The sequence below is a fragment of the Lonchura striata genome, chromosome 5 (assembly GCF_046129695.1).
Source record: "Lonchura striata isolate bLonStr1 chromosome 5, bLonStr1.mat, whole genome shotgun sequence".
In the NCBI taxonomy this organism is placed as follows: Eukaryota; Metazoa; Chordata; class Aves; order Passeriformes; family Estrildidae; genus Lonchura; species Lonchura striata.
Window position 1 is genome coordinate 51,844,981 of NC_134607.1, and position 19,689 is coordinate 51,864,669.

The 19,689-nt window shown below is 36.4% G+C and overlaps 1 protein-coding gene across 2 annotated transcripts in view; it reads right to left on the reverse strand.

Annotated features, from left to right (window-relative positions):
* KITLG (KIT ligand) overlaps positions 1 to 19,689 on the reverse strand; it is a 55,951-nt gene that overhangs the window by 19,851 nt on the left and 16,411 nt on the right. For both annotated transcript variants that reach the window (XM_021528019.3, XM_021528018.3), the window contains exons 2-3: positions 10,800 to 10,913; positions 1,778 to 1,840 (exon numbers count right to left, since the gene is read on the reverse strand). In XM_021528019.3, the coding sequence (XP_021383694.1) occupies positions 1,778 to 1,840; positions 10,800 to 10,913 (177 nt within the window). The remainder of the gene's footprint in view (positions 1 to 1,777; positions 1,841 to 10,799; positions 10,914 to 19,689) is intronic.

A 19,689-nucleotide genomic window follows, 5' to 3' on the forward strand; every position in this document is an offset into this window, starting at 1 on the left:
AAGTCTCAGCTCAACTTCTCTTCTTCCTTTTTATTTCTTGGGCTGCTTATTGTAAATGTAAACTGGTCTAAATTTCTGAATATGATGCATCAAAATGACATAGCACTGAAAAGAATGGAAAAGCATCTGCATACTGGCAGTCAAACCTGAACCATGGAGAGATGCAAGAGTGAGAACAACCAGTATTCATTGCTCAAGCAGGTTCCCTGGCCTTCTTCATCTGCCAGCAGCCCCAGGAGGGCAGTGTAGGGAACAGCCTCAATCCAACCCAACAGTGAATAGGCTGGAAGCTGGGGAAACAGCACTCAGGCTACAGCTGTCCTCCACAAATGTGAATATCATCACATCAGACACCAAGATCAGTGAATTTCAAAAAGCACAGTAGTCAGGGGATGGTGGCAGCCAGTCTGGCTTACATTTTCTCTAAATATTGGATATTCTAAGAAATGGAAAATTTTCCATTCGTTGTATGGATCTAGTACCTGACTTCCATGGCATTTATTCTGCAGAGTTTTCCTGTCTAAAGAACCAACTTTAAACTGGATTTTCCAAAGTACTCTAAGTTTTAGTGAATGCCTGGAGTTTCCAGCAAAAGTTTCCAGCAAAACTCTTAAAAACACTTCTACATCTGACATAACCCTTCATAACGTCCTAACTCAGGGCCCTTCACTATCCTGCAGCCTCCTTTTCCTCCTCTCACCTTCTTGTTATTCAGGACTGAATGTTGCTTCTGGCATCATTTTCCAATATCAGTGGGGAATGTTGCTATATTTGCCACATTGTTGTAGGGGAGGATGTATTCTCATAGTGTATCACATACAAATTGGATTTTTACAGTGAAAACTGTACAGACACAAAAACAGCTTCTCACATCTAGCAGATAATTTTCAGGTACTGATGTATGTGTATGATGAATAATTCTTAAGACAGGCACAGTGTTGTTCAGTTAACTTGACAAAATCATAATTTTCTTACATTTTTCCTTGCCTTAAAACAATATAGACTTCAGCATAATTTGTACTTTTACCTTGTTTCCTTTTCTTCTTTTTAGTGCAATGTATGCAACAACTAAGTTTTCAATACATAATTTCAAATAGGTTTTTTTGTTAAATTGAGGAAAATAAAAAAATATTTAGTAGATTGAGCAACAAAATAATATGGTTTTCAAATGAAAATGTTATAAAATTTTAAGATGCATAGATAAGGCTGATTTGAAACTATCACTATGTATTAAATATGGGATTATATAGAAAGAATAACACAAAGTACATTTGAAATCCTACTGGTTTGTTTAGTTCCTGATGCCACCATTTGTTGAACTTGGGGTTCTCTTTACTGGCTACTTAGTATTTATTGTGCTCTAATGGCATTTCCACTGGTTGAAACAAGAAGAATTTCTATAGTATGTTCCAAAGTACAATTACAGAGAACCTATTTCTTTAAGAAAGCAATACTTTTCAATTGCCACAATGAAATAATATTGATGAAATAATAACACAATGAAAATTTGACTTATCACCAAAAAAAAAAAAAAAAGTTTAAAAATTTAATATGAAGAAATACTTTTCTAGAATTCCTGTAATTTAAAAAGTTTTAAGGGACTGCAGGAATTTCTCTACATTTCTTTTAAATAAATACTTGGAAACCATATGAAAAGTGAAATAAACATTATTTAACTGTAATTTGCTAAGACATAGGACTAGGTACAAAATGTTACAGCCATCACTGGTTCCAGTGGGCTATTTCATTTGGAATAACTTGAAGTAGTTGTACATACCAGACTATCCATCTTCGGGACATATTTAAGGGTTATCATATAATCATTTGGGAGATTTCCAACCTACAATAAACAGATAATAAAAAATGTTATTACTTATTACACAAAGTAAGACTTCATTTCCATAAGTGCATTCAACAAAATCTACCAAATATTCAACACAAATTTTCAGTAATTTACCAGGTGCAGGCAAAAATAGTTACTTACATACTCACTTTCCTGTGGAACTGCTATTGACACTTATTTACTCACAAGTGAACCAACCATCTTTTCACAGCTCTGCAATATGCCCAGATCTGATCTGATCTGATCATGGTCAGAGCTACTGCTTCCCAGCAGAATTAAACTCAACGATGGGTTGAGAAGAAGTGATTTGACCTTTTCCATTACTGCAGAAACTCCACTGCTCTTCCATCTTTTAATGCCTTGAAGTGTTTATATTACAACTTCTACTGTAGACAGTAGAGGACCAAGAAGTATCTAGCCCTTTTTCCTTCAAATAATGTCCAACTTCAACAAGCACCTGAACCTAAATACTTGCCTTGTGCTTAGTTATGTAACAGGTCGTAAAAACACTTCAGCACAACTTTGACTTTGGAGTTGTGCTTCTTACTAGTGATGAGCAATATCATTATATCATAGCAATATGCTGGGGGAAAGGAGAGTTTCCACACATGTAAGCTGCAGCTTTGCAGATGGAGGTAAGCATGAAATGCTGCAGCAAAGACAAGGAGAGGAAGAAGGGTTCTTGCTGAATTATCCTATACAATCGGCCACAGATGGGTTCCAACACTACTGTGAGACATGGTTGAACATCTGGAGAATGTGCTGGCTTGGGAGATGAACAGTCCAACAGTCACTGGACTGCCACAAGTCCACAATCTTTTGAAATATGTTTTCAAAAATGTCATAATATGACGCTTAATGATACAATAAACCTATCTTCTATCAATGAAAGTGTCAATTGATATTTCCCATCCTAGTTTAAAATCCACATGGTCAACACCAATATGCACAGATTTAGCTCCTTTGGTGCAAAAGCATTTCTACTTCAGGTTAAAGATCATTCTGTTATGGCTGCTTTTGATTCTGCTGCTATAGCAACCAGCACAGGGATTTCTTTTCTTCCTGAGCAGTTTTTAGGTAAAACATAATGTTTTCTTTCTTAATTAAAAGTTTGTTTCAATTAAAATTAAACCAGTTATTTCAAAAGATTATGGTTCTAAAAATTATCAAGGGCAATGCTTCTACACAGCCAAACACAAGTGAATTCCAAACATTTTTTAATTTATGTGGGCTAAGCTACAATTTTTCAGCTCAATGACATCTATCTTTCTCCTACAGCTTTAGAACAGTTACTGTATAAATCCTTAAGAATTCCCTTGCATAAATCAGCTTTGTTTCTTCTTTTATTTTTATACCTACACATCCCCAAAGCAGAACCACTGCTAAAATTCTCTGTATTAATTTTTATTCACCTGGCATTTTGGGGAGTTGATTCAAGATACTATAAATACTGAAAAATATTTCAATACATTTGTTCTTCCTTTAGAGCATCAGATTTATTCTAAATCCTCATCCAAAATTTTTGTCTATTACTGATTTCTTTAAAACATCACAGCATACTAATAGGTATTTAATTTTTTTTCTAGCTTCCTTTGCATGCCTAGAGAGGTAGGATTTGCAGCACTTTAAACAGTACAGATAGTGAAGATGCTACTCTATGTGCAAAGTTTCCTATATTCACTCTAGAGGGATTCCACACTTAGCAATTCCAGCAAAACCACTGCTCTTTAAGAAAGGTCACTGGAAGATTAAATTTGTTCCATATCAATGAACACTACAAGAATTTATATGCATTATGTATACAATCTACTTTCCTGGCATCAGAGCCTTTCAAGCACTTTTCACGCACAGTTAAAAAAATTTAAGTGCCCAAGAGCTCTTACACCTTCTCAATCAGAGCTGGAGCAAACAGCTCAGCCTCAGATATTTCTCTTCTTGACAGACTGTGAATCAGATAAGATATTTTTGAATTTACTACTAAAAATGAAGATCACTGGGAGGAGGGTGTCAAAGATAAAATACATGCACTGCCTCAAGACAAAACTTGTTAAAGTTTTGTTGACTGAAGTCCACATGTCAGATGCTGTGCTGGTAAATGATGGATCTCAGTCAAAGCGAGGGAGTTACATTTGTGTTGTGCTTGGACTTCCCAATGCACGCACAGAAAATAGGGTAAAGCCCCTGATGTAAAGTGAAAGATAAGTCTATATTGGGTCTGCATTTTGTACTCCTTTGCTTTGCTGAAATGTATCTTGAAATTTTGTTGAACACTAACCACCAAGACTCTGATGCAAACCCAACCACTGGAATGAATGGACTCTGCACGCCCACTCGGTGCAGGGTGCCTGACTGCTGTGGCTTACAATAAGGAGCAGATGACAAGGTGGCTCTGACCTGCCTGAGCAAAGGTGTTTGGAAAAGAACAGTCCCTTGAAACCACCTGAGACCTGGAATGGCTTTTTTATTAGTTCCTCTGCTCAACTCCATGAGTACAATGACATATCTGGGGAACCACAAAACACCTGCCTGCACAACTTACCTTGGTTTAGACAGAAGTAACAATTTTGATTATTATAGAGAATGTCAACTGATAATCTTGCAAAGGAACATATAGAACCAAAAGCATTGAATTGCTATTAAAATGTCACAAAATTTTTCTCTGATTTAGTGGCCACGTGTGATTGTAGATATCCTAAGATTGAGAAAAGTTGAAGAGTAGGGAATCTAGACTTACGTTTTTAAATCCACATGAAACCAACAGAAAGTGCTGCATTCCCAGTTGTAACAACATCTCAAACTGGGGAATGTAAGATTACTTTTGTCATACAGAGGTCTGAATATTTAATACAGCACTGTTAACACTGCATAACCCAAACATGTTTAAAAAAAATGCTCACGCTCACACAGATGTGGAGATCAAAACAGGGTATAAAGCGATTTGGGTTCCACAAACCACTCTTTCATTGCAACAGCAGACATGAAAGATGACCTATCTGCAGTCACATCCTTTGAAATGAGGGCTACTGTTCTTGAAAATTCCTTTTATTGTGATTGTTATGAAAATTATAAGGGGACAAGCACATATATATTTTTTTTATACACATATAAAAGATAAAGTATTTTAATAAAGTAAAATTACTATTTTCCATTGTCAGTGTTTTCTTTTTTACTCTGAAGCATATGATGGGAAAAAACATACTTTCCTTTTGGATGTAATAGCTACCTTGAATTTCTCTCTATTTATTTCCCTTTTCCTGTTCTTTTCATAGAATAATAGAATGGTTGGAGCTGGAAGGGCGCTTACAGACCATCTGGTTCCAACTCCCTACCATGGACAGGGACATGTTCCACTACACCAGGTTGCTCAGAGCCCCATTCAACTTGGTCCTGACACTTTTCCAGGGAAGGGCCACCCATCACTTCTCTGGGCAACCTGCTCCAGTGTCTCACCACCCTCACAGTAAGAATTTCTTGCTTATATCTAATCTAATTTTTTCCTCTTTCAGCTATTTCCTGTTGTCCTAGCACTACATGCCCTTGTCAAAAGTCCCTCTCTAGCTCTTTCTCACTGCTTCCCTGGGTTTTTGTTTCCTGCAGGAGCTTCCACTGTCTGTCCTTCATCTCTGCAATCCACTCTATCTTATCTGCTAATGAAGCAGTTAATATAATTTTCATCATTTGGCTTAAGACAACATGCTAATGATTTCCATTCACACTTTTTACAGTCATAGTGGCAGATTATTTGCAGCATAACAACTCTGGATCATTTTTTACAACCCCTTCACTCAGGAGAGTTAAATCCATTTAAAAATAAAAATAAAATGTGGCAGAGAGTGTAAAGTACATATTTACAGCAAAGATGTAATGTGAAAGGAAAGTATTTCACAGCATGTCTCAAGCAAGGAACTGGTCAGTAAATCCTGACTATTGTTTGGGCTTCCAATATGTAAAATAAGAAAATTGCTTTAGAGAAGTAGTTCATGGGAAAAGAGGTATTTTACATTTTGTTAATGTCAAAACAAAAGTATGTAGGTATATTCTGTACATACTGCGCAGCCCAGTGAAAATTCTATTTATATTTAGGTTTTGATGTTCATATTTAACAAAGATATATACAACTGATTCCTAATTCTTATGCAAAATCAAATGCACAATTACAGAGATGCAGCTTTCTGCTGACTTACTGTGCTGAAAAGAACAATGGGGACAGACTTTATTGACAGGTGCTGCAATTACAGTTTCATAATATGGAACATTTACTCATCAAGTAATGTGCTTCCCTCCAGACATCTTCATTACAAAGGAAGCAGGAGATCATGTGATGAGTAGTGCAAAATGAATACTCTCTAAATACTTTCATACGCTATAGGTGTGAAATTATGCTCTTTTAAACTTCCCACAATTAAAAAACAAAAATTATTGTTCAATTGTTCTTTGCTTCTTAAGATCATTTTACTTAGGATATAGTCTTCATATGACAAAATTATATTACCTAGATGTGAATAAATTTAATCTTACAGAATATAGAAGTAATTTTTTATGAAGAGATGCCAGTCTGGTTTGGTCTTACATTGATTAATGCTCAGAAACCTTATAGTTATTGAATTTCTTTCTCTCCAATTCTTTCTTCTCATGTGAGTCTAGCATGGTGCTAGTGAAATCCAGATTAAGACCACTGAAAACAAGTTGCACCACACACCTGGCCTCAATTTATTACTCAAAACAAAGTTGGTTAGGCAAATGACCCACATTTTCAGGCACTGCACAACACGTCTTACTTAATCTCCAATAGCTTAGGCTCAGCAGACATCTAACGTCTATATTCACTGAGGGTCTTAACTGAGGAATGTTCTCATATCCCTATAGTACAATAAAGTTGAGCAGAACACAGCCACAGTCATGCTCAGGAGTTTTCTACAAGTGATGTAGAGGGTTTACAGTTCTTGGAGCAAGGCCAGTACCAAATAAACAAAGACTAGGTAGGGAATTGTGGCACCATTTAGCAAGCTGCAGGTGTATTGCAGAAGTGTGTCTGTGGTGGGGAAAACATACTGGACAAAAAGCCAAAAGCAGGATATGGATTCATAGTGCAAAGAATTTTAGCATGAGATAGGAAGAGGATAGGAATCTGCCTGTAGTTTATCAAGGAGCATTTTTCCTGCGACCACAAACAGTGTAACAGATACCATGGAAATAATGAGCAGAAGCTGAGGGCAAACTCAGCATGTGTTATGACAACACAGGCAGTGTTAACAGTACCTTTGATGATAAACCCAAAAAGCTTGCCATTGATAGTGGGGAAAAAAGGAGGAACAGCTTGAAGGAAATAAGTAGAAGATAAGGAGTCAGAGAAACATGTGAACAGACAGAAGAGCAAAATTACAGAAACTGAAGCTAGAAAAAGATTTTTCATAGACTGGATTTTTATCCACCAAGAATTTGGAAAAAAAATGTACTTGTTTGTCCAGAGAACTACAAAAATTTTTTTCTCCTATTATGACAAGGAAAACAATGAAAGTTTTAAAAGTGAACTTTGAAGGGTCTGTGAAGCATCATGAGCCAAATCAGACACCTTTGTTGAAGACCTGAGTGGCTGGGGAGAGATGGTGATGCGACTTTACAGTGAGGAGAAATGGCTCAGGACAGACTAACATTTTGGGGAGATTAAAGAGAAGAATCCTCCTCTGCCTCTGAGGACGATTCATGCCAAACTGAATCTAGGCTCTAGACTAGTTATGTTTGATAATTTGTGATGAGACAGGAGGAAGAGAAGGAATATCCTTAAGTGATGGGATTTGTGCACTACCACTGAACAGATAGTTCAGATAGAGACAGGGCAACACTCATGAATGTGGACAAAAAGGGTTAAAGAACATGACAGTCTGGCTAAAAATACAGCATTTAGAACAACTACACACAGTATCCAAATGTGACAGAGTTTGTGGATAACATCATAATAACTATGAGCAATAACTGTACACATAACACTTCTGTGAAATCCTCTAGGCTACAATTTGTTCTCAGTGTGAAAGGGAAGGACTTTTATTACAGGCCCTATGTTCTACAGGCACAGATTCTTTGGATGAGCGAAGAAATAAAACTTTTACTTAAAGACCCACAGAATCTCTATAAAAAGTTGTCTACCTGGATTTCAGTAAAGCCCTTGATATTGTCTCCCACAGCATATTCCTGGAGAAGCTGGCAGCTCAAACTTTGGACAAGTATACCTTTTACTAGGTGAAAACTGTCTGGATGGCCAGGCCCAGAGACTGATAGTGAATGGCACCAGAACCAGGTGCTGATTTGTGTTCCCCAGGGCTCATTATTGGGGTCAGCCAGTCACAGTTTATTTATTATCTTTATTGATGATCTGGACAAGGCGACCAAGAACAGTCTCAGTCATTAAGTTGGATGGCAGAGTTGAACTCTCTGCAGAAGAGAAGAAGGCTCTGCAGGGGCAGCTGGACAGGCTCCATCAGTTGACTGGGACCAGCTGTCTGAGGTTCAATAAAGCAAAACGCCAGGTCCTGCACTTGCCACAACCATTCTACCCTGGGCTACAGGCTAGGGGAGCAGTGGTTGCCTGGAAGAAAAGCACCTGGGGGTGCTGGTTGAGAGCTGGCTGAACATGATCCAACATGTGCCCTGGTGGCCAAGAAGGCCATTGGTATCCTGGCCTGTATCAGCAATACTTGGCCAGCAGGACCAGGCTGGCAAGTGATTGTCTCCCTGTACTTGGCACTTGTGAGGCCACAGCTCAAGTCCTTTGTCCAGTTCTGGGCCCCTCACTTCACAAGGAAAAAGAGAGAAGGGCAACAAAGCTGGGGAGGGGTCTAGAGAGTGAGTCATATGAGGAGTGGCTGAGGGATTGGGTTGAATTTTGAAGATACACATCATCAGAATATCACTCCTTAACTCAATGAGTATATTGTGTTTCAAAAAGCAGAAATGGCACAAAATTTTTACTTCTATTTGCAAGAGTTATAGGGTCTCATGAACCATATTTTTAAGTAATATCTTGTTGGAGTCCTTTTTATATGTACTAAGGATATAGTTCATAGTGCATAAAAAATCTGCTCTTGCTACAAAGTAGCGTGATCAGTCAGTATTCTCTGTAGGCTTCTCCCTTCTCATATTCACACTGTCGGCTAACAAAGTTTTGTTTTAAAATACTTTAAACCTTATTTTGTATTTTTTAAATTTTGTTCTTAATGTATAGTTGCCATGTTGTAGAATTCCAAAAGAGAATGATCAACATGCAATTTAGTCACTTTAATTGAAACAAAGAGATTTTATATTAAGTTGATGGTACGAAACTTATTTTCACCTTATCCTTTTAATTCTCAAGTGACTTTATTGAAATTATTTCTGCAAATATTAACATAGACAAAACAGGGAGACAGACTTTCCTCAGCACATTCTCAGAACAACTCATGCAACTCAAAACAGAGAGAATCTATGTGTCTGGGGCTTTGTACTTTCTGCACCTCTCTGTTATTTCTCCAACCCAAAATATCTTTGAACTTGCTTGGAAACTTGACCTCAATTTTGCATTTGTAGGGTGATCTGAAAGATATGGGTCTAAGTCAGGAGAATGACCACACAGCATCCTTGTGGAGGAGTATCCAAAGAAGCTCAGCCCAACCCCACTCAAGCTTGGCAGTAGCAAAAGAACAGTGTAACCTGGACAGTGTGATTATTCAAGCTGCTTGCACATTTTTTGTAATCTGTACTTATATGATTTTTAAGTTTATTAATTTAAGTTTAAATTTTACTAAAGGGAAAGTTAAAGAATTTGTTCTCAGGACACAAAATTGACAAAGAAGTTATTGCTATCCCTTCACTACACAATTTCACCAGCCCTCACAGGAATTCTGTTGTTCTTGCATGCTTTCAACAAGTTTACATCAAAGCTTAATACTCTTCCAAGAGATGAAATATTACCTGTAATGAATATGACAATACTTCAAAATTCTGCCTAAAGGGACTAATTTAGCACTAAACATTTAAATAGGACTGTAGAGCACCCCTAGAGATTTACACTATGTGTCAATGTATATAAAAAGGACCAAAGAAAACAAGAACACTGCACAGGCAGCAAATGCTAGGGGTTTTAATATAAGTGCTTGACAGTAATAACACTGATGTTGCAACTTTTTTCCCACAGTGAAGCCACAATTTTCAGCCAGATGCAATATGCAGATGATTATATGCTTGCTAATATATTACTTCTTAGAAATTTCGGTGTCATATCCTGCACTACTGTAAAATAGCATAATTATTAACTTCAGTGGACCTAACACCAATTGACTTCACAAGCAGATGCTGTTTTTCAGCTTAATTCAGTGGCAAATTAAGTAAGAGTTAAAATTTCCTTAAATTAATTTTTACATGAAGCTGTGAGTTCTTCAGACTTAAACTTCTGGGTACAGCAAGCAGAGAAATATATAATGCATGTAACCTACTCACACCCAAAGACTGCAAAACCTGTTCAATTGCTATTGCTTTAATTGCTACAACGATATCTGATACCACACTATTTTTATATGTGGCAATTGTCTTTCATATATCTGAGGTAAAGTCTTCTGCTTCAATTCAGCACTGTTTGCTGCCAGTCTGCTCCATGCAAGTCAGTAACACAAAGACAATAATCTTTCATGTGCATAGGGAACAATCTGCTCTGAAATAATGTTTCAGGAAATAAAGATTTTTGGCCATTTTTACTGAAGTTTGGAGTCAGGAAACTACATATGTACATACACTCTGTTTTGGTCAAGATAATCTCTTCAATTAACACTGGAACTACTTTCACGGCAAAAAAAGATTTTGTTCAAATGACAAGTGTTAATGGATTTTCTTTTAATATTCCCCTAGTTCCAATACAGATTTACTAACTTTGCTTAGACACTGACTAATTTTTTAACATACAGAATAATGTAAAATAAAAGGTACTTACCAATTTTGCAATGTCATTCACATCATCTGTGACTGGATTCCCGCAGGAACTTTGGGCTTTGACAAGAGGATTAAGTAGGAGGAGTTGAAGACAAAAGCAAGTGATAATCCAAGTCTGTTTAGTAAAAAATAAAACAAGAAACAAGAAACCCCAAGTAAACAATCACCAAATATGAAGTAACAAGAGATTGTAGTAATGCTTTTTATATGTGCAGTCTAGAGGTAATAATACTCTTTATCCTTCTTGAAGGCATACTTGTACCATTACAGTATCATCTTCATGGCAGGAACCCACCAAAATGCACTTAATTGATCTTTTCTGGAACCAAATATCTTTAGAGTGTTAATGGAAAAACTAGTGTGAAGCCATTAGGTTACTTGCACAGGATCATGCTTAGCTGGGTTTTTGCAAAGTTTAAAGATATTAAAGAAGAGAAAGATACAAACCTTGCAATAGTCTTTATCATTACAATACAATTGATTACATACTTGTCATTCACTTGATAGATCTGTGGCTCTAATGTGATAAATGATAAGGAACAAAATTATACCAGACTACATCAAGACAAAAGGAGAAAGTTCATAATCACAGCCATTTGAATACTTAAACTGCAAGCAAACCCACAACTGGTCTCTGCCCAAATACTGACATCTCAAGCAGCAGTACATCTTCTCCAAGTGACATGCTCTAGCCTCTCAGAAGTGCCAGCTTGGCTTTGGCACTACATTCCCCTCCTAAATCCTGTTGGAAACAGCAGTGAAATGTACTTACACAGGCTTGTGAGACTCACACAGAAAAGCACCAGATAACTAGCTGCAATGCACCTGGGTGTCTCCTTGGCTACACTGCCCAAACTTCCTCGCCTTCTGTTGTTCCTTGTGCTTCACTGGTTTCCCACAGAGCCCTGTGCCAAGTTTAAGCTGCAGATCTTTATTTCCAGAATGTTAAAGCATTTAAGTTATGGATAATCAAAAGTTGCCTCGGGTTGTGAAGCTTCCTCTGCCAGCTGACTAAAGCTGTCAGCAAAAGCCGAGGATGGTGTACATTTATGGCAATTATGGAATTTGCCTGTGCAGGCTCCTCAGCCTCCATAAGGGCAGGACTGAGATCAGGATTTGCTTTTGTACAAACTAAGATACAGCTCAGTCCCATCTGTTCTGTGTGACAGGTAGAGAACTCCAGCCTGCACTCTTGCCTTCATGTGCTCTCCAACCTTTCAATTTAAGACCAAAGCAAATGAAACAACAGCAACACAATTTTTCTAGGGAAAACAAGAGAAAAATCACAGATTAAAAAGATGTATCGTTATAGCAATCTAGAGGACCTAAGAAAGAATGATAATAAAGATTGCTCAGGAATTTCATAAACTTGACAGAACAGTGCCAAGCACTTTAACTAAAAGAGCTGTTAAATGACAAGAGTAATCTCTTTCTTTTATCTTTTATCTCTTAAATCTTGTATTTATCCTACAAGTAAAACCAGTCATCTGCTTTCTTAGAATACAGCTTCCTGACATATTTAGGTAAAACCAGTGTGGGCTTCTGGTAGAAAAGACAGTCCAGCTTCCTCTCCCTACTTCTTGCACTGGCAGTGATGTCTTAGTCAGTTGTACCAGGCAGACAACTTACATTTTGGTTTTCTTGTAGTATTTTTCAACTTTCTGATCCAAGTAACTGACACAGATGAAATGCCCTGTCAAAGATGAGACAAGCCAGGACTGCTGATTTCAGTGGAGCCTGCGCTTGCCTTCCCCTAAACTGTACCCTCAGATACCACAGAGAAAGAAATCAAAAGTATTCTGAGCAAAGTGCATTTACAATATGCAACATGTCTTTTGAGAATGTCTTTTGCTTCAACAAAACTATCAGTTAGAAACAATTTTATTTTAATATTTGTAAAAATACTTACTGAGAATAATTACCAGTGTGAAGGACTGAAAATAATTAATAGTTAATCTAACAAAATCTCTGTGTTTTAAGCTACAGAAAGATTTGCAGTTATGTATATATGAACAATTTGAGTTCTAGGGAAATGCAAAGATACTGCTAGTTTTAGAAAGCCCCTTTGAGAACTTCTTGCACTGTATTAGAACTCAAAGCCATTTAAGAACTGATTTCAAGTGACCAAGAGAAACATCTCTCCTACCTAAGCTCCAGAATCACAGAGGAAACAAAAGGTGATGTGAAGTTAACAGGCTACCTCCTCATTTACAATTTTTGGAAATAAATTGCTGTAATAAAAGCAAGAAGTTAATGACAACTAAATACTCTAACTATACTGTAACTATAATGATAACAATACTGTTTTCAAGAATAAAAACTGAGTAGTTCAACCTTTGGAGTAAATCAATGCATTAGCAGTTACACTGGCAGGATCTTTTCCCTGTTGTGTTCATTGGAGATGAGTTCACACCAAGAACTGACAATTTCTTTATTGGATTCCTCAGTATTGATTCATATGTGAAGATGGAATTTCTTCACTGAACTGTCCCATGGTCAACCCAACAGTCTAATAATCAGAAGTGGTTTTTCAGCAGATCAACTAAGTGATATTAGTAAACACAGTAGCACATTCCAAATAAAACCAGAAATTTGATGCACCTTGTAGATTTTTATATTTCTGAACACAAAGACAGCCTATACATGAAGCTTAAAATCACTCTACATTATATAATTATGTAAATAAATAAGAATACTTTTTCTCCTATGTACATAATGTATGGGATTTAAAAGCATAATAATTTTATAACTGCTATTAAAACAAAATGATTTGTAAATTTTGAGACTATTTGAGGTTTTTCTTGCTTATTTTCTCCCTGTGTCATCCAACAGAAACTGAAAAATCTTACAAATACTGCTAGTTTCGACATGTCTATTATACAAAATATTTTCATTATTTGCACTTACAAAATATTTGCATTACGCATGCCTCCAGGCACCTTATATGTAAGGACTCTAGAGATCAAAGGGTTGAGCTATTTTCGTGTTATTTACTAATGACCAAACCTGCTGTTTGAGCAAAACTTGAATAGACTGAATTAAATCAAGGACAGAACAAATGGGAACCATAAACAATAGTCTTATAAATAGAGATGCCCATTTTATACTTTACTAAGCATAAATAAAAGTTACATACACGGCATTTATAACAGATTTCCATATTTAATTACCCCTTAGCTAACATGGGATTTTTCAAAGCTAGCCTCAGAATTTAATCACATATCATTTATTAGCATTAAATTGAAGATATATAGCAGACAGGAGGCAGACCTGTATACCACAGTTCCTCTTCCTATTTTTGGCTCAAAAATTATTCAATTGTCTTTAGATTCTGAAATCTCTTGAATACTGAATATTTAAGTTTGTGCAATGGAAAAATAATTATGAGACTCAAAAGAATAATTAAAACTAAGGATTACAAGTATACACATTTGTTTATTCTGCAAATTATTTGCATTATTGCTTGTAAGACATAATCTAGAAATTCAGCAAACAGCATTTTAGATATGTAGCTAGTGATCCAATATGTTGAAGACCACCCTTTCAGTTGTAAATCAACATCCTTTTCATTTATTCACTTCATTTACAATCTGAAGTGTTGACAAAGGCTGCTGAGTGAGTGGTTTAGCATCTCTTTCACAGTATGCTATGAAAGATACTCAATCATGTTAATGTTCAGCTAACTCCTTAAGTGGAAAGCAGCAAGGGGAATACCACATTGCTACATAAACCATACTTTGGAAAGTCTGGACATTCCCAAATATCTACTTTGTCCTGATAACACTTCTAACCACAAGAAGGGAGAAGACATTAAAAAAAAAAGCAAATAACAAACCACAAAAAAAACCATTAAGCACAGGGAGAGGTAGTAACTACATAGATTAATGGGTCCTCCATCTTAAAATTTCTTGTATTCAAATCACTTTAACCATGGAATTTTTAAGTTTCCTGAGAAACAATCACCCAATTAACCACAACCAAGCCACAGCTGAAGGAGGTTAGCTGACAATGTGGAACAATGTTCACCCTGGGCTAGGATTCCTGAATTTATTTTTCACTTCTGTTAATGTTGGAGTAGAAACATCTTTCAGTATTAGCCCCTCAGACAGTATTTACATGCTGCTTTGCTGAGACACAACTTGTGAACTTCTGCCAGAGATAACACAGGTTGGTCAGTCATGGACAGTTAACATAATGTTCATACTTATGCCTTGAAAAACCTTTTGTAAGAAGACTTAGAGAAAATGTAATTAGCAAAAAAATATATTTCTCTGGTTTTTGGTTTTTTTGGTTTTTTTTTTTTTTTTTTTTTTTTTTTTTAACCACAAAGTATCCAGATGCATAGAAGCACAGTAATTCTTTCCAATGTTGATTTAGTTATTTAGCTGTGATAGAGATTAAATAATTAAAGTAATGGAAGAACTGTCTTAAACCAATTAAGAAATTAATTGCCAGTATAGAAAAATCTTTAAGTGCAAGAAGAGCATTTATACAGAATGTAATCCAATTACCATTTCCATGGTATTCAGTGACACCTTCACACCTGCAAATGGCAGTGCTTACTTTAATACCCAACATGGCCGTGCCTAAATACTGCTAAAGTGCTAAATATTGCTCAAGCCTCCAAAAAAAAGTGAGCCAAGTGTGAAAAAAGAAGTCATTCACTCATGACCACATAGTTCCTGAATAAAGAAGTACTTGGCAAGCACATTTGGAACTGGCAATGTCCACTGCACACTCTCAGTGCCCATCAAAATTGGCTTTAGTCTTACCAAATAAAATAGCCTATCACCTAGGGTGCTCTCTAAGTGGCAGACTTGGGTTACATCTCCTGCAACCAAGGTAATTCCAACTCATGGGAGTTGAGCTGTGACCCTCTGATATATCTACCTTGCAATTAGCATAGAATCATAGATTCATTTAGGTTGGAAAAGACCTCTAAGATCATCAAGTCCAACAATAAACCCAGCACTGCCAAATCCACCAGAAAACCATGTCCCTGAGTGCCACATCTACTCATCTACCACTGGAGCTGATTTCCTTTCTATCATGGCTTCCTGGCCAAAAGGGGCAAACAAGGGGTACACTGGTACTCCTGACTCTTATTTTTCACAACATTTATGCATTTTACATTGTCAAGTCAATATGTAGAAAAATAGACATGTTCACTGAACAGCTATCAGAATGTCTGTGTGTATCCTTGTCTCATACATGCTCTTCCATTTGGGCACCCTAACTTCTGCGAAGCTCTCCAGTCAACTTGTGAGTTTTCCTGAACAACATTTTGGCAGTCCAATGAAAAAAATAATGCATAACTCCAGCTCAGTGAGTCACTCTACAGGGGTGAGACACCTAAAAATCTCTGGATCACGCCCTCCATGCTTTGTTATGATTACAAAATCCAGATACATACTTTTCTAGTGACTGATACCACTCTATTTTTTTAACCACGATGTGTATTAAGGAGTATGATGATAAAAGTAAGTGTCAGAGTTATTTTTCTGCATTTTGATTTCAACACAGACTATAGAAATTCTAATCACTCTTTTTCAGAGTAAGTTTTAGAATGTTTTGGACACAAAATATTTGAACATATATTTGGTTATTTACAAAACCCAGTACATTTTCTATTCAGTTCTGCATATAATATCTAAAATACATAACATGAGGGCATTTCAAGGGGTTAAGGGGAAGGAAAATAACAAGTCCATGCTACAAATATAAGCAGGGAGGTAGCCATTGTTACCTATATTCAAATGAGTTCAACAGGCAAGCTGCTTTCCTAGCTGTTTGATCTTTTTGTGGCAATACTGTATTTGCCTTTCTGTGACCTTCCCCAACCCTAGAAGCTCTTCCCCCATACCTTTACACTCACTTGAGTGTCCACAGGGGACTACATGAATTACAAGAATTGGAGGTTTCATCTAACTTCATTTGGTGGCAGAATGTTAAAGTGGCACTTGCTAGACTCCACCACCCATGTGTGCAAAAGCAAAGCTATTTGCTGTATTCAGATACTTATAGGCCAGCTCCCTTCCTAAGGTACATTCTTAATGAACTGGAAATAATTCTGTTTAAGTCAATGGATAAAAGGTAGTCCCAAACCTGTTAAGTTCTAATGCAGAACTACTTTTTCTCCAATATTTTTCTTTTTCAGCTCGAAGGAAAAACCATTCTCTAGTTCTGCCAAGTTATTCATATCTATTTCCTGAATCAGACAAATTTAAGATACGTTGTCCTACCAGTGCTGAGAAAATGATGAGTCACTCCATTCTTTCCCACCATCCAGACCTTGGGAAAACCAGGAAGCTGCTTAAGCCTATACACAAACTTCATTTCATATGACCTCAGGCCAATTGCTATTATCCTCTACCCCTTGCAGCTCTTGACAGATGTAGCTGGCTGCTCCAGCCAATGTGCTACTGTTGTACTTGGTAAGGAGCACCCAAACTCCTGCTGAGTTTGGTTTGGTGTTTCAGCTGAAACCAAGATGAATGTGATAAGCAAGAATTGTAAATTGATAGAGAGTTTGCCTTGCAAATCAATGCAATTGAGGTATTTTGCAATTACATTCAGTAAACTACAAAAAAGTTTTCTTAATGTGCAAATTAACATATTTAGTTTCAATCTCTATAAGAATACCATTGCAAAATATTTGGCTGTTCTAAAAGTATAAGCTCTGGTTCTTTAAAAATATTATCTGATCTATAATAAATTTTGTCCACTCTTTAATCTCACTAGACAGTCAGGGATTCAGGCAGTTTCCATGCATCCTAAACTTGTACTGGATGACAGCCAGTTTGTTTAGTTCCCAAGTACTGGGAAGTGAAGTTACCAAGAGACAGGTAATTATACATGAATGTTGCCTCTGGAACTTGTGTTAAAAGTGTCTGAATAAATATTTACTGATAATAATCCATCAGGTAACATTTTAGATCAGTAAAAGAGCCAGGAGTTTTAAAGGACAAAAGTGTTTCAGTTGGAAGAAAGGAGAAGAATTTCAGAAACTTCTATATTTTGAAAGAAATCTTCCTATCGAATCAGAATCAGAATCAGAGATTATTAGGATCTCCAGAGGTCCTGCACTTAGCAGTCTTTTTAGGACATGTGCACTGGCAAGAGAAATTTTCTTTTCCACTTGTAAAATTCCATAGCAAACATCCAGAATTGATACTGAAACTTTTACTCTTTCTATCTGTAGAGTGATAAAGGCCAATACTTTCTTGTTCTGTAACAAAGGCACTGATACATGCACAATCAAAACAGAAATTAGCAGAAGACCAGACTTCAGCTGAGAATCAAAAATTGCAACAAAACCTCCCACAAACTTCAAAGAGGGAGTTGTCTTTTTTCCCGTACTGGGAAATTGCAAAACTCTAGCATAGATCCAAAGGCATTTTAAAGTAATTTAAAGAGGAAAGCAACTTAAAATACCAGATTATCTTCACAGGGAGGACAAGCTCCTCACACTATATGGAGGTGGATGATCTGACTTCCTCAGGGAATGAAAAGACATTCTCTTAGATAAAATACTTAAAGATTTTTTTCTAAAGATCTATTTCAGAGGTCTTGCTTGTTTGCCAAGTTCATGCAAAAAAAAAGTCCACTGTATTAAATATTCTTTTGAAATATAATGAAAATATATCTCAAACAATCTTCTTTAATCTTGGACTTTCAAGCTCCAGTAAAGGAAAGGAAATAAGACTTATTACAGAAATTCTGTACTGCATTTTTAATTCTTACCATCTGCTACAAATTATATGTTGTTTGATTTGTAAGAACTATTATACTGACAAAATAAATTAAAATAAATAAAATCAACTAGAAAAGTGAAAACAGCTATTTTGATACTTGGCATACACCAGAACTCATGTACATAATGAAAATGTCCTCCCTTCTATATCATTCTTAGTATGAAGCAAATCATGTTAAGTGGATTCCTACTCTTTCATGCACAGAAACTTTGCTAGATAATAAAATACATTATAAAATTGAAGTTTTCAGCTCATGCTCAAATCTGTAGAAAGCAAACACCAGGAGAAAAAATCCTTATACAAAATGAAAAGGAGTTTAGGTACTTTTTTGTCCTTTCTTTGAATTCTTTTATACTTTTTTTATATAAGCAGGAGATGATTTTTGAAATTTAAATCACAGAATCATCAACTTGGTTTTAAATCAAAGACGTTCTCAGAAAGACACTGTTCTGTTTCTGGACTCTGAATTTTTTGATAATCCCTGACAGGCTGTATCTTTACAGGGATATAAATCCAGAACTAATTTCTCTGATCTGCTTGATATGAGTTACAAAAGGGTAATTGCTGAAACAGACTGAACGTATAAGCCAGTATAGTCGAGACTGTGTTTCAAGTATCTACCTTAACCATATAACATTTTTATAATTCAAGTTTAGCTGTGATTAAAGAACACTGGAGCTCTTCGATATGCCAACACCTGTATAAGCTTTGACATGTTGATGGATTACAATTTTTCACATCAGTATTGTACTACATATTGTAAGACTTTTCATTTCCTGACTTTTTATAGTTGCTGTCTACATTAGTGGTCTACATGAATACTCAGAATAAGGTGAGGAAATAGAGCTTGCATTAATTATATGGGTTTTATCATGATAAAGATCATGGGATCCAGCCCCAGAAACTTTCCTCAGTCCCTCTCTCATTGTGAAGGTGCCATGACCAACATCAGGTAAATGTGGTCCTCTACAATCCAATCAGAATGGCTTTGGCATCATCTGCTACTAAAGGCAAACGATATCAGTAACCCAAATTCCAATGTACAGGGATAGATCTAGCCAGTCCTCCTTGACAGACATTCGGAGATTGGTATTCTTGGAACATTAATCTCTTCAGTAACTTTGTCTGCCCCATTCC